Source organism: Bufo gargarizans, chromosome 11, assembly GCF_014858855.1.
Source record: "Bufo gargarizans isolate SCDJY-AF-19 chromosome 11, ASM1485885v1, whole genome shotgun sequence".
Taxonomy (NCBI): Eukaryota; Metazoa; Chordata; class Amphibia; order Anura; family Bufonidae; genus Bufo; species Bufo gargarizans.
The window spans coordinates 42,256,801-42,272,931 of NC_058090.1; the positions used below are offsets into that span (position 1 = coordinate 42,256,801).

General features: G+C 43.1%; 1 protein-coding gene across 1 annotated transcript in view; it reads right to left on the reverse strand.

The window, feature by feature from the left end:
* Nucleotides 1-16,131, reverse strand: part of STARD9 (StAR related lipid transfer domain containing 9) — a 155,529-nt gene that overhangs the window by 124,911 nt on the left and 14,487 nt on the right. Inside the window, exons 2-3 of the mRNA XM_044271258.1 lie at nt 12,958-13,027; nt 1,166-1,282 (exon numbers count right to left, since the gene is read on the reverse strand). Of these exons, the coding sequence (XP_044127193.1) occupies nt 1,166-1,282; nt 12,958-13,027 (187 nt within the window). The remainder of the gene's footprint in view (nt 1-1,165; nt 1,283-12,957; nt 13,028-16,131) is intronic.

Consider the following 16,131-nt stretch of genomic DNA (forward strand, 5'->3'; position numbering starts at 1 on the left):
AGCTACAGGGGGCACTGCAGGGGAGGCAATATAAGTATTGGGGGCATTGTGGTTATATTAATACTACTAAAGATACTGTAGGGGCATTATTATTGGGCATATTATGTAGGGCATTGCTACTAATGGGGCACAATCTGTATGGCGCTATTATTTCTGACAGTATAATGTTAGTAGGCATGGGGAAGCACAGTGGGTGCAGTATTAGCAGTAGCAGCAGGATGACAGAACTGTATAAATTTGGGGGCTGATCTACAGAATCTATAGCAGCCCCCCATGTGCCATATAATAATACTGGTGTCTTCTTACTCTAGACTTACTCTGGAGTCTAGACCAAAATGGAGCAGAAAAGGAAAATTAAGAACTGAAATCTGTGGAGAGGTCACCTGTAAGCCGCTGGATCTGCCCCTGACCGCTTCTTTGAAATGTGTTTTAATCTCTTTATTAGTATGTAGGGTCACTTTAAAATTGAATCGGGGAGGAGGAGGGGGGAGCAATTTGCTTGGTCTGCCTAGGGTGCCAAACTACCTCGTCCCAGCCCTATTTGAGAGAGAGAGAGAGAGACAAGTATGCATGAGGAGTATTGCAGGCCAGGCAACACTGGTCTGGGCTTCCGGTAAAAATATATGCAAATTTGCATATCTTACTTCTGCAGACATCGGAAAGAATTACAGTAGTTGTATTTTCCTTTTGGAATTAAAGCCAATTTGAATAGGTTTTCCAGAGACCCAAAGATATGCAAATTTAGCTTTCCTTCCAAAAGGAAAAGAAAACCAAGCCTCTCTGATGCCAGCAGAAGTAAGAAATTTGATTTTTGTTTTAGGAAATTCAGGACAAATTCTGAATCGGTAGAATTGATTCACTCGTCTCTAGATTTCAAAGATTTCTCCTCCTCACTGCTGAAGGACAACTGGCTGTAGCAGGAGCCTCCCTGCTGTGCCTTGTTTGCAGTATGACAAAGATTGTATAACTCCACCCACTGTGCTAAACCCCACCCCCAGACGATTAACCCCCAGTGTCCTCAGTAAGAATATTTGTGTCAGGATCCCGCAGAAAATGCTGCAGACTAACAAGCAACGGGGGCACCTATATTTCCTGTTAATATTTAGCATTCATTTCTAGATTTAGTCTTCCTTTAATTATTACAGCAAACAAAGCAATAACTCACCACTTCTTGAGAAGCATATTTTGGATCTTCTGGATCAACTGACCAATAGCAGTAGTCAAAACCAAACTCGCTCAGCCGTTCTCTGGTGTCCCCACCGCTTTCTGGTTTATAATCCAACTGAGAAGAGAACACACATGACAGGACATTCAATTAATTTTGTCCGTTTACTCTGTTTCAGGAGCAGTTCAGTTTTAGCTTATATTTAAATTAATGGGGTTGTCCTATTTGTTAATGCAGTGGTCCCTCAAGTTACAATAGTAATTGGTTCCAGGACGACCATTGTGTGTTGAAAGTTGAAACCATTGTAAGTTGAGTGATTGGTTCCAAAGCCCAAAATGTCATCCAAGATAAGAGAAAATGAAAATTTCTGAAGAATAAGCAGATAACTAAGACAGATAAAACATGTCCATACATATAACAGTCAGGAATAGCTACTAACTAGCAACTAATACAGTTATTTTACCAGAGAAGTGGCCTTGATTGGTTGGATCTGAGGCTGAGACATTCTATGTGGAGTCTGGTTTCAACTTACAATGGTCTTTTCTGACCCATCGTATGTTAAAAATATTGTATCTTGAGGGATCACTGTAATTTGACCTATGCTGCAGGACAAGGCACAGGCCTCGACATATATTACATGCCTCTTCCATCAGTTTGTTCGAAAAAGCAGTCGAAAAAGTTGAAAAAGCAGCAAAAAAAAAAAAAAAAGGCATAGTGGGAATGGTAAATTTCCCCTATAGTGTTTAATGGGGTTATATGGTTTGGACAACCACTTACTGTTAAGGCTACTTCCACACTTGCGTTGTTAAACGGATCCGTTTTGATTTTGCACATCCGGATCCATCCGTTCTGTTAGGATGCAGTTGTGTGAAATCAAAACGGTAAAAATGGATCTGGTTTCTATTGACTTACATTGTTTTCAGTGACGGATCCATTCTTTTCCATTTTTAAGACCGGACACAAAATCGCAGCTTGCAGCAGGTTTTGTGCCCAGTCACAAAACGGAATGCTGCCGGAATGGAAGAGATCCTGAACAGATCTGTTTCCATTCAGAAGCATGAGGACTAAAGTGAAACATTTTTCAACAATGCCAATGGGGAGAGTAGCCTAAGCTGGCTATACACATTAGATGTGCATCGGAAAAATCTGCTGACTGTGGCAGGACCAGCCGATCATTTAATGCATATGGGGGTCTCTTGACCCTCTCCTGATGTCAGGGAGAGATGGATGGAAGGATGGCTGTTGAATTTCAACATGACTGATGTCATTGTACCTAGGTGATAATTTACTGCCAGAAGAGTCTGGTAGTAAAATATTCCACTTTCTCTATAGAGAACCGGCTGAGCCAAGCATGTACATGTATGGAAGTTGGACGACATCTATCTCATGCATATGAGCAGCCCTAATAGTTGGACAAATCTGGTGCAAGTGTTCAGTTCTGGTGGTCAATACAGTTTGTCCTTTTCTGTCAGTACTGATTCAACATGTTAGACTGTGTAGACAGTTCTGGTGAATGGTAGCACCCAGTTATTCATTTATTCCTATATTTCCAGAAGGAATAAGAGAGGAACGGCACAACACAGAGTTCTAATAAAAAGGACAGAGCACTTTCTGGGCCAATTATTGGGAGCAAGGGTTCATAGGAACACTCGTTCCAGATAATGGGCCCATATAATCGTGCTGACGATAAACGATCAAAGGCTCATTTGTCGTCGTTGCTCTTTCATCACCATGAATGATGCAAATATCGGCAGCACATCTCGCTGTGTAATCACAGCGTGTGCTGCCAATAATCAACAGAACTGAACGATGGAGGAACAATTTTGGTAGCAATCATTCCTCCTATATCTACTTTGCATAGGTCTGGGTAAAAGGTCGACGCTCACGCATAAACAAATAATACAAGGTTCGGCTTTGTTATTCCATAGTAGGCATATATGTTTTGAATAAGGTCTATAGCATCCAACTGGTTAGTGCTGTTTATACTTATGCTGGGGCTAGTGGTGCAGTATGAATTGTTCCACTATTTAATATCAGTCCAGAGTGACCCTTATATTGCTTTTATCGGGTCCTAATAATATTGGCACCGTTCTTATATTCACTATAGGGCATAGGGCGCCAGTATACTCCCGCTGTCTTATAACAGGCACTTATGGTTATCTCAATATTGGATGTCCAGTATGTCACTTCTCGTTATAGGCACTCATTACATGTTGGGATTTACAACTCACGGGTCCGGCTACGATGCAGTCCTCCTCCTCAGCCCGTGTTCACCGTCTGATCCATTCATTGCCGGCTTGGATGATTTTGCCGCGCCGATAACGGCGTGTGTGAGATCAATGTGCGGACCTCAGTTGTAGACCTTTTGCCTTCTATTTTTTAATCAAGCCTAGACCACCAGACATGTTTCGGAACTTATTGTTCCTTCCTCAGTGGTAAAAAATCAAGTACTTGTTACTTTCACATCTGCGTCTTTAATTCAGGTTTTTAGATCCGGCAAATCTATGGTGTGCAATCACAGCCACCACTGCTGGATTGTAGGGTGGTCGTAACTCCTGGAACTGAACACATGCTAAGACAACTATTAAGGTGGCCTAATGTTGATCAAAACGGACGATTTCAACCGAAAAGAACATTCATTGGGTTAAACTGAACAAACAATAGTTTCAGCCGACCAATAAGAGACTATTATCATCGGTAAAGAAGTCGGCCATTTTTAACATTTCAGTCCAATAGAATTTCATGTAAAGAACGATCATTTGTGGATGAAAGATCTTTCTTTAAAAGAATGTTCCCTGAAAGAACATTGCCCCATTTTACTGAACATGTATGGGCAGTTTGCACAACTGTAACTGTGTGAGGTGGTGTCTGTGAAACGATAGTCTCCAGATGATTGCTTGTCAACTTCTAGTAACACGCATGGCTTCCTTTGGAAGACGTGCCAAATTAACCACAGTGGCTCATGTTGAATAATAAATTTGGTGGATCACAAGACACTTTTAAGTTTATACCACCAATTATCTTAGGCTACTTTCACACTTGCGTTTATATTTTCCGGTATTGAGATCCGTCATAGGATCTCAATACTGGAGAAAAAGACTTCTGTTTTGTCCCCATTCATTGTCAATAGGGACAAAACGGAACTGAACGAAATGGAGTGCACCAGAATGCATTCCGTTACATTTGGTTGCGTTCTCATACCGTAGAGCAAACTGCAGCAAGCTGTGGTTTTCTTTCTGTCCTGGGATACGGAGCAAATCCGGCATGACCCACAATGCAAGTCAATGGGGATGGATCAGTTTTCTCAGATACAATAGAAAACGGATCCTTTCAATGGTGTTCATGACGGATACGTCATTGCTTTGTTAATAATACAACCGGATCGGTTCATAACGGATGCCGACGGTTATATTATCGGTAACAGAAGAGCTTTTGCTGATCCCTGCCGGATCAGGCAAAAATGCAAGTGTGAAAGTAGCCTTAATTGGCACCAAAAATATTAGCACAATTTTAACGCATTGCAACCTATGGATCGAAACTTGATGCGACATTGCACCTCAGAAATGTGCCACATTATGGCGGTGCATTTTTCGGCAACCTGATAGTACACTTCAGCAGGTGCGCTACTTGGAACGGTGAAGTGTCTTGTAAAAATACAGAAGAAATCTGCCACTTTTCACTATGCATTGAGCTCTCCAATTTATGATGGAAATCTGCATTGTAGACCTGCAGCCTTACCAATACTCGCAGCGTGCTTGTAGAGGCTAATCTTATCCAGATGTTTCCATTACATAACCTCTTTGTTCTCTTTATTACCATGATATGAGGAAAACAGATGCCTGCGCTCTGCCTAAAAGCAGACTTTCCCTATAGTTGTGGTTTACTACCATAGTGTCTCATTTCACTTATTTTAGTGAACACCTTCACAGTAAGTGAATGTTATAACACCAGGGCATCTGTCGGCAGATTTGTCCCTATGACACTGGCTGACCTGTTACATGTGCACTTGGCAGCTGAAGACATCTGTGTTGGTCCCATTTCCATATGTGCCCGCACTGCTGAGAAAAATGAAGTTTTATTTTATGCGCCAATAATGAGCCTCTAGGAGCAAAGGGGGTGTTAACATTACACCTAGAGCCTCTGCTCTCTCTGCAACTGCTGCTCTCTCTGCACTTTGATTAATAGGACCAAGCAGTGAAAACGTCATCATACCTAGCCCTGTCGGTGCAGAGGTCACGGCAGTTATCGAGAGAGCTGAGCCTCTTAGTGTAATGGCAACAGCTCTGTTGCAGGCATGATCACTTTTAGGGCTCATTCAGACGGCCATATGCTGTACGCAAAAATGTGGATCCGTTTTTTTGCGGACAGTTCAGCATGTCCGCAAAAAAGATGATTGCATTTCATTTTTTTGCTGATTCATAGCCTTCAATAGGGCTATGTCCTGATTTTCACTGACAAGTATAGGACATGTTTCATTTTTTTGCCCCATAGAAATGAATAGGACAGCATCTAATCCGCAAAAAAACGGATCCGCATTTTTGCGGACAGCATACAGCCGTCTTAGTGAGCCTTTACACTGCCTGGCCGTGTAAATCTAAGTGCAGAGAGTGTGCCAATTGCAGAGGGAGCGGAGCCTCTAGGTTTAAAGCCCCCATTGCTCCTAGAGGCTCATTTGCCTATATTTAGGCTATTTTCACACTAGCGGCAGGACGGATCCGACAGGCTGTTCACCCTGTCGGATCCATCCTGCCGCTATTTCACCATGCCACCGGACCACCGCTCCATCCCCATTCACTATAATGGGGGCAGAGCTCCGGCGCAGCATGGCAGTGCACGGCGATAGGCCGCCGGACTAAAAGTACTGCATGTCCGACTTTTTAGTCCGGCAGCCTCTCACCGCGAACTGCCGTGCTGCACTGGAGCTCCGCCCCCGTCCCCATTAAAGTCAATGGGGACAGCGCGGCGGTCCTGCGGCACGGCGAAATAGCGGCAGGACGAATCCGACAGGGTGAACTGCCTGTCGGATCCGTCCTGCGTCTAGTGTGAAAGTACCCTAAGATATCATTTTTCTCAGCAATGCAGACACACATATGAACATGGGACCAACACAGATGTCTTCAGCTGCCGAGTGCACATATAACAGGTCAGCCAGTGTCATAGGTACAAAACTGCTGACAGATGCACTTTAAGGTTGTACTAATATATATGTTAGGCTTCATTCACATCACCTTTCAGCCTTTCCGTTCTCCTGCTCCGTTTAGGGGCAGGAGAACGGAAAGGACGGAAAAGCACATAACTGACGCCAAACTGAGTCAAACGGAGCCCTTAGGACCCCATAGACTATAATGGGGTCCGTTATGTTTCCGCTCAGAAGAGGATTTTGAAGCAGAGAAAAGTCCTGCATGCACAACTTTTGTCTCCGTTTAAAAATCATCTTCTGAGCGGAAACATAACGGACCCCATTATAGTCTATGGGGTCCTAAGGGCTCCGTTTGGCGTCAGTTATGTGCCTTTCTGTCCTTTACGTTCTCCTGCTCCTAAACGGGGCAGGAGAACGGAAAGGCTGAACGGTGATGTGAATGAAGCCATAGAGGTATATGATGATGCAAAGTCATCATAGAATAAACATTGTTTTAAATGACTGATATCAACTTGCTACAAACACTTCCACAAGACATATATACATTGAAAGTCCCTGGTCTGACATTATCACTGATCCAAAAATGAAGATGTTTTAACAGGGCAATTAAACCTGGAAGATTCTCAAGGGAAAAAGGCCAAAATAAAATGCTGAATAGGAATTGCATTGCTTTGATTTTAGTGAAATTCTATCTTATACTGAAATAAATACTTTTCTTGTTTGTGCAATATAAATATCAGTCTACTGAACAGGTACAAGAGGTACTTAGTTAGTCTGTCATTAGTATGATTTGTTTCTGTTTTCTTGGTTTGTAAGAACCTATTCACATTCTTTTCTGTCAGGCGTCAGCATTGTATCCAGCGAAAAAAGAAAACCTGAAATACCCGATGTAAAACTAACAGGGGACAAAATAATTTGGATCATACAGAAAAAAAAATACAATGCAACAGCACTCTGCAAACCAAATAAAAGTACAATAATGCCATAGTTATAGAAGATATTCTGGTGCTAATGCTAGCTTATTTAGCAAATTTGAGATTCATGAGAAATACATGTTGTACAAAATCATTTGGGCCCGTCTGCAAACGTCAAGGCGATCTCTGTAAGACGGGAACCTAACACTAAATGCTACCTGTTATATGCCATATTGGCCGCCATGAAATTCAGGGAGTGCACTTTATTTGGGTTGCAGAGTGCTGTTGCATTGTATTTTTTGTGTGTTTCTAGCCATGGCAGCTTGCACCTGCGCATTGGGATGTGCTGACTAACCCCCTTATTCTTTGGATCATACAGAGCCATCATGGATCCTGTAACAGATCCTAATATTGCTCTCTTTTAGGGATGAAATGATTACGCAATTGAATAGAGTAATTTAACACAAAAGAAATCGCGCTGCACTATATCCTGACACATCGTCAGGTCATAGTACATCGTCAAGCTGATGGCACTGGGGGGGGCAGCTGATGGCACTTGGGGGGGCAGCTGAAGGCACTGGGGGGGGGGGAATGGAAGGCACTGAGGCAGCTGATGAGTTTTTATAAAGAAAGACGTTCTTTTAATTCGTTTTTTTTAATTAGAGTACTAGATTAATCGTTGGATTATCCAATAGAATACTCGATTACAAAAATAGGCGACTGCCTTACAGTACTTAAGAAGTCAGAGGGAGTTCAAAGATGATGCAATTGTCACAGATTTTGGTGTGGTTTTCACACTACACGAATTAGAGCATGCTGTGGATTATATTTTTATTTTATTTTTTTATCTCCAGCATGCTTGTGTTGGAAATTTTGCAGATTTTCACATGTGGATTTTGTTGCTCCAGATCTCTATCTATTGTTTAAAAGGGATAGGTCATCAGTAACTGATTGGTGGGTGTCCGACAACTGGAACCCCTGCAGATCAACTGTTTAAGAAGACAGCGGTGCTCCTGTGAGCGGCATGGCCTTCTCCGTGCTTACCAAGCGCAGTGTCGTACACTGTATAGCGGCTGTGCTTGGTATCGTGCTCAGCCGCACTGAAGTGAATGGGGCTGAACTGCGATACCAAGCACAGCCGCTGTACAATGTATGGCGCTATGTTTGGTGAGAACGGAGAAGGCCATGCCGCTCACAGGAGCGCTGGTGCCTTCTCAAACAGCTAATTGGCAGCGGTCCCAGGTGTCGGACCCTCCACAGATGACCTATCTTGGATGACCTATCCTGGAAAACCCCTTTAATGGCCTGCTAGCATTAGGTCAATTTTTAAGACACGCAGGACGAACATGCATCAAAACAAATACCGTATGTGGATGTCATTCCAAGCAATGTGCAGTTTATAACCAAAGATATATGTGCTACAATTACCTTTAACTGCATCCTAAATACTGTATTTACAAAGCATACAAAATGTCACACTGCAATCACCTGCCATTCTATGATATAGACTACAACTGTCACATCAGTCACGGTTATAGGGCATTGTAGTCATTTGTAAACGTATCTAAAAAAAAATTATCTATTGAAACATTGTAAGACTCAAGACTGCAGACAGAAGCGCTGAAGGAAGAAGAAAGGAGAAAAATCTTCTAATCAGATTTCATGGGAAGGTGAACTCAGAAGCCAGAAATTCTGCATGCCAGCTAGAGAGGCTGCTGACCCCTTCTCTACTTTAACAATGGAAGATCAAATTCACAGAGGTGACATGTTACACATTCCAGACCTGGCTACATTTAAAGATTTTAACAAAATGGTAACCACAGTTTCCAAATCTTTTTAAACTGCCCTGGGTTTAATAGCGTCACAAATATTTATAGACCATTCACATATTCCCGTTATTATCAAAATGTGTCCCATCATCCACATGCTGAACATATTACAGACCTGTTGGGGCATTTCAAATTAGTAGACGTTTGTCCAGACCTTAAAGGGGTTGTCTCACTTCAGCAAGTGGCATTTATCATGTAGAGGAAGTTAATACGAGCCACTTACTAATGTATTGTGATTGTCCATATTGCCGCCTTTGCTGGCTGGATTCATTTTTTTTTCATCACATTAGATACAGCTTTTTTCCAGGGCTTACGACCACTCTACAATCCAGCAGCGGTGGACGTGCTTGCACACTATAGAAAAAAGTGTGGGAGCGGGCATAGACCACTGCTTCCTACTGTATGCAAGCACAACCAAGCTGCTGGATTACAAGGTGGTTGTAACCCCTGGATACGAGCAGTGTATAATCTGACGGAAAAATGAATCCAGTCGGCAAAGGAGATGATATGGACAATAACAATACATTAGTAAGTGCCTTGTATCAACTTTCTCTACATGATAAATGATATTTGCTGAAGTGACACAACCCCTTTAAGTCGCCACCTACGCATACAGGAAAAGACCAGCACTTTAGGCCCATGGTGTACCTCCATTCTGTACTGAGGCGCCAAATAGTGTCTATGGGTCTGTAATACAGGGTGATCTAAAGTTATGGACTTCCTTACAGTGCAGTGTCCTTGACCCCAGTCTCATTAAAAATGTATGAGGTCTCGTAAAAAGGACGCTTAAAGGGAACCTGTCACCAATAAATGCAGTGCAATTTGCAAGCACCATGTTGATCGATAGTTTATTGGAAAATGATTCAGCAAAACTTAAAAACTTCTTTCTTTGTTTACATCTCTGCTAATTCGGAGCCCAGTACCCATGTGGGCGCACCTATCAGTAATTGACAGTCTTCCCTGCATAGGTGTGCATACGAAAATATCCGTCATTCCCTGAGAAGGACCACCTACCTACATTTAGACAAAGCAATTATGAACAAGCTAAAGCTGGATAGAGCCTAAAAGGTCTAAGATAGAGGAGAATGAAAGCAAAGTCCAGGGAAGATGGGGAGCAATCCAGGCAGGAAGGGGGCAGTGAGGAGAAAAGTGATAAGTGTAAGAAGATAAAAAAGGGGAGGATGCCGAGGAGGACGATGTAGGGTGATCTTGGTGAATACAATGGTGCTGCTGATGGCATTCCTGGGCTTTTATCAGTCTGAAAATCTCCTAACTTTTAAATGACATCCACAGTCTACAAATCAAGAGAAATTCTGTGCTGTCCCCAGAGTTCTCCGCCAACAATTACCCCATACATAACAGGTGAGAAATGTCCTGCTGCCATTCAGCCATGGCAGTAATATGCACGGCAGTGATGTAGAATACCCGTGCCAGCAGCTGTTAAGGAGAAGCAGAATGTGCTTTTCTTTTGGGAACTAATAAAACTATGGAGGATTAAAAGCCGAGTGATCTAGGCAGAGCCGTGCCTTCTCTGTACACTGCTTAGGTGGTAGGCCCCAGAAGGGCTTGCATAGTGAGATCACCTTGGTAAAGGGAACCTGTCAGCTCCGAAACATCCCCAAACTGTGACACCAAATCCAGTTAGGTAATTTTTATTTTCATACTCCCCTGTATTCTGATGCTGTGCCCCCACAAGCCAGCAGTACAATACACTGAGAGAACTCCTGAGCTCACACACATCATGGAGAGGACTCTCAATGCATTTGACTGCAGTTTGATCAGAAGAACAGCGATCAGCTGAACCACGGCCATGTGTCTATGCAAACAGTTTGATAGTGAGGTCGCTGGTGACAGATAATATATATAGATAGTAAACAGCACATTGCACATTATACACACTTGGTTTAAAGGCGTTGCCTGGGTTCTAGATATTGATATTAATAATATCAGATCATTTTGGGGTCCGACACCCGGCTCCCCCAGAAAGTACAACTCCAGAAGCAAAAGTAAGACTTCATCCCCTGCATAGTGGCTGTGCCGGGTTACTGCAGCTCAGCTTCCGTTCAAGGGTGTCTGTCCCCTACCCAACTGATATTAATGACCTATTTAGAAGCCGGACAACCACTTTAAAGGGGTTTTCCACCAAAACACATGATCCTAGGTCCTCTGACTGCTGGAACATCACAAGATCCTCAAAATACTTGTTCAGACTTTCCATCCTCAGTGTCAGAATCACTGGTCATGACAGCTTGAAAACTGAGAAGCACCGTCTTAAAACACTTGGGAAATACTGCAACTTCCAGCTGCAGCAGTCTAAAGTTGGGGTATTTCCAATATAACTTTCAAGGTGGTTCATGATGTCTCCCACTGACAGCTGCTAGGAGCCGGCTTAATGGAAATGCAAGCAATCATGATATAAACACACCTCAGTAGTGAGAAAATAATTACAGGTCTTCTACTGAATACAATGGGTATCCACTATTTTCAGTGAATGCTTATAGCAGTGATGGCTAACCTCCGGCACTCCAGCTGTGGTGAAACTACGACTCCCAGCATGTTCCATTCTTTTCTATGGAGTTCTGAGAACAGCCAAGCAAATGTGCATCTTGGGAGTTGTAGTTTTACCACAGCTGGTTTCCCGGAGGTTAGTCATCACAGGCTTAGGCCTCGTTCACATTTCCGTGTCGGTGTCACGTCTGTGAATTTTTTTTTTACGTGTTTCATCAGTGAAGCTGTCCGTGAAGGATCCGTCGTTTGTCCGTTTTTACCATCCGTGCATCATCCGCAATTCACCGACGTTGCTCAGCTAAAACTTAAAGGGTTTCTACCACCAGAAATAACGCTATGTAGCTGACTGACATTAGCGATGCGCTGTCAGCACTACATAACCGTATGTTTCTGACATTTGTCCCTGCAGCCGATTTTGTAAAATAAGCACTTTTATTATATGCTATTGAGCCTCTAGGTGCTATGTGGGCGTAAAATCAGCACCTAGAGGCTCCGTCCACTCACCCTTTATCCCGCCCAGGTCCCCTGTTCTGCTCGCCCCGCTCCTCTTGATTGATGTCACTGTTCCCTGCATCGCATGAAAAATCCCACGCCTGCGCCGTTAACTTCTGTATTCGGCGCAGGTGCAGTGAGTGAATGATGCGCTCCTGGTGCCGGATTCCTCACTGCGTCTGCGCCGACCAAGCCACAGTGAGGAAGCCGGCATCAGGAGAGCGGCCTTCACTCACTGCGCCAAAGACAGAAGTGAACTGTGCAGGCGCGGCTTTAGTCAACGATGCGGTGGACTGTGGCATCAATCAAGAGGAGCGGGGCGGTCAGAACAGGGACCTGGGCGGGATAAAGGGTGAGTGGACGGAGCCTCTAGGTGCTGATTTTACGCCCACATAGCACCTAGAGGCTCATTAGCATATAACAAAATAGCTTTTTTACAAAAACGGCTGCAGGGACAAATGTTAGAAACATACCGGTATGTAGTGCTGACAGCGCATCGCTATATCAGTCAGCTACATAACAGTATTTCTGGTGGTAGAAGCCCTTTAATTTCCAAAAAATCTGCTATTAGTCTTCAGTGAAAAACGGATGTGTGTCACTGATTTTCACGGACCTGTAGACTTCAATGGGCATGCTTGGTCCACATCACGGATCAAAGTAGTGCATGTCCCCGTGATTCATTTTTTACTGACCCACGGTCAGTGAAAAAAATACTGAAATGTGAACAGACACATTTAAATCAATAGGTATGTGTGCTGTCCGCAAAAAATGCAGAAATGTGAACGAGGCCTTATAGTCAATGCAATCAATCAGGGAATAACCTCTACCAGTTTGACATCGGGCATATGACGAGGAGTTTTTTAAAGCAACACTTACACCAAATCATAATTCTTTAGAGAATGACAGTACCTTTATATTTCTGATCCGTGCTATTTTTTCATCAACATTTACTATGACTCTTGCTTCTTCGGCATGCTCCCTGAAGAAGACACAAAGTGAAACTTTGAGGGGAAGGAAGAATATGTATTATTATTAGCATTTATTTATCAATTACATACTAAGGCCTCATGCACACGACCGTTGTGTGCATCCGTGATTTTCTGCGGACCCATTGACTTTCAATGGGTCCGTTGAAAACTCGGTAAGTGCATCGTTTGTCATCCGCGTCCGTGATCCGTGTTTCCTGTCCGTCAAAAAAATATGACCTGTCCTATTTTTTTGGACGGACAACGGTTCGCGGACCCATTCAAGTCAATTGGTCCGTGAAAAAACACGGAGGCACACAAGATTGTCATCCGCGTCCGTCTTTCAGAAGAACGGAAAATGAAACATTGATGAAAAATCTCACTAATAAATCTGAAATATTTATATGGACGTGTATATTTTATTACATGGGTGGGGATTAAAGTGACTGTCCCTTGTCACAGCTTTTCATAGGATGTCATGGCAGTCCTCGGATACAGGTGGTATCAGGGCTGCCGGCTGACTATAGTTATTCAGTCCATGATGCCCTTTGTGTCCCAGGACTGCAATACTGGGGGTGGTTATTAGTACAGTCCATATGTAAATGGTTGGGAATATAAATGATGACGTCAATCTGAGTGTTGATGTTTGTCCCCCACCTGTGCTCCATATACCCCACAGGGAATCATATTTACTCTCCAGTTCTGCTCCATATTTAGCAATGTTCATGTTTTTTTCACAGAGCTTCATAATAAAGCGGAAAAATCCCGAAGCAGAAAAGTAATAATGGACGGCTGTTGGGTGGTTAATAAAGCACAGTTAACAGAACACAACACATGCTTTAGTTTAGTGTTTGTCCTCAGCATAAATTTCCTGTTGTGTTTCAAAAGCATCTTTGAAACCACATCAGTAACTCCACCCCGAGTAGCTGCACGCAGCCGACGGATCCGAGAGGCAGGAATCCCTGGGAATCTCTATCCAGTGTATCTGGCACGGACATAATGGGCTCAGTGTGGACAGTGAACTCTGCAGCGAACCTTCTCCTGAGGTGGTACTTTTCACATCATCAAATGTATTTCTTGTCTCACAGCGCGGTCTGGTGAAATATAAATCCCTTACTATGCCACGGGAGGATCCTGAGCCGTCACAAAAGCCTCACGGCTGTGTTCACATGCTGCAGCTGTAGGACAGCTCTTATGTAAACCACGACGTCCATACACATCCTAATAGTATAATTAAAGGAACACTTCTGTCAGAAAGAGATTTTTTTTTTTTTTACTCAATATTTTATAAAAAAAAGTTGTTTAGAATAATTGTGTTTTTCTTTTTCATTTAGACAGTATTATACCATTGAAAATTAAATACAAAATACTGTCCTTCTGTAGCGGCGAACATGGAGACATGAAACTCCTATAGTCAGTTTACTGCTGCTGTAAGGCCCCTTTCACACGAGCGAGTTATCCGCGCGGGTGCAATGCGTGACGTTAACGCATAGCACCCGCACTGAATCCTGACCCATTCATTTAAATGGGTCTGTGTACATGAGCGTTGTTTTTCAAGCATCACTTCTGCGTTGCGTGAAAATCGCAGCATGTTCTATATTCTGCGTTTTTCACGCAGCCCTGGCCCCATAAAAGTGAATGGGGCCGCGTGAAAAACGCATTGCATCCGCAAGCAAGTGCGGGTGCAATGCGTTTTTCACTGATGGTTGCTAGGAGATGTTGTTTGTAAACCTTCAGTTTTTTATTACGCGCGTGAAAAACGCATCAAAACGCATTGCACCCGCACGGAAAAAACTGAACAATTGAACGCAATCGCAGACAAAACTGACTAAACTTGCTTGCAAAATAGTGCGAGTTTCACTGAACGCACCCTGAACGCATCCGGACTTAATCCGTCACGCTCGTGTGAAAGGGGCCTAAGGGGAAGATGTTATCCACTATTATAATAGTGGATGTAGGATTGGGATAACAGTATGACTGATCTACTGTTCATCTTCATCAAAAAACAAAGAGGAAGTTAAAAAGCCAAGACAGGAAGTAGACTTCAAAAACATCATAACCAGAAATCCATCAGTTTTATTAATGTGATAAAAGCGGTTGATGGCAGCGTCCCTTTAACTCTCCTGCACAGTCAGCAGTACAAAACTGTATTGCAATCCCTTTGGTGCCTCTATGCAGCTTCTTTGTTCCCAGCTTCCTATGAAGGGGAGCCCCCAGAAGTAAAATATACTGTACCTGTTCAAACATCTGTGAAAAATTACATACCATCCCCGGCCCTCGCAAGTTTTATTATTTTTTTTATTGTAAAAAAAAAACAAACTGTAAAATGTGTAAAACAAATGGAAAGCGGTGACACGGTATAAGCAAAACCTTCGAACATCTCAGTGCTGTACATTCATAATGCACAATATGAGCCACCTTGAGGTTTATCTCATAGGTTCAATTTTGTATCTAAGGGAACATCCACCTTCATAGAAATTTGTGTACCACACCAGAGATGGAGGACTAGAGGAGCCAGGTTCAAGACCACCTCATGGTATAAAGGGGTTATCAGAAAGCAATGACTAGCTAAGGCTGCATGATGCAAATCTGAACGTTTCCGGCAGAGAACAGCCTGGCGGTGTTCACCAGATCCGGCATTACCAGATTTAACAGATCACTGCCAGATCCCTATTAACTATAATGGGATCCGGCCTCTTTCCTGCATAAATGCCAGGTTTGTCCGGCTGACAGCTGGAATTTATGGTGGATTAGGGTGACATCTGTAACGGAGATGTAAACGCAGCCTAACCTGTTAAATAAGATTTTGTCTGTCTGTGAAAATCACATTTCTGCTCTTCATGTTCATTTCTAAATTAGGGTACATTCACATCTGTGACAAATGCTGGCTGTCGGCTGGGCCCCCGTTATAGCCAATGGGGATCCAGCGGTGAACTGTAAAATCTGGGACGGAAACGGAAGGCTGCTCTTTGCCGGAACAGCCTGCTAGATACGCTGCCGCAGATGAAAAAGTACCCTTAAACAGTCATATAATATTAGAAAGACGGAAATAGGGGAATCCATACAAGGAAAATAAACGCTATAGATTATAACTAAATAATAGAAACAGAAGATCTTG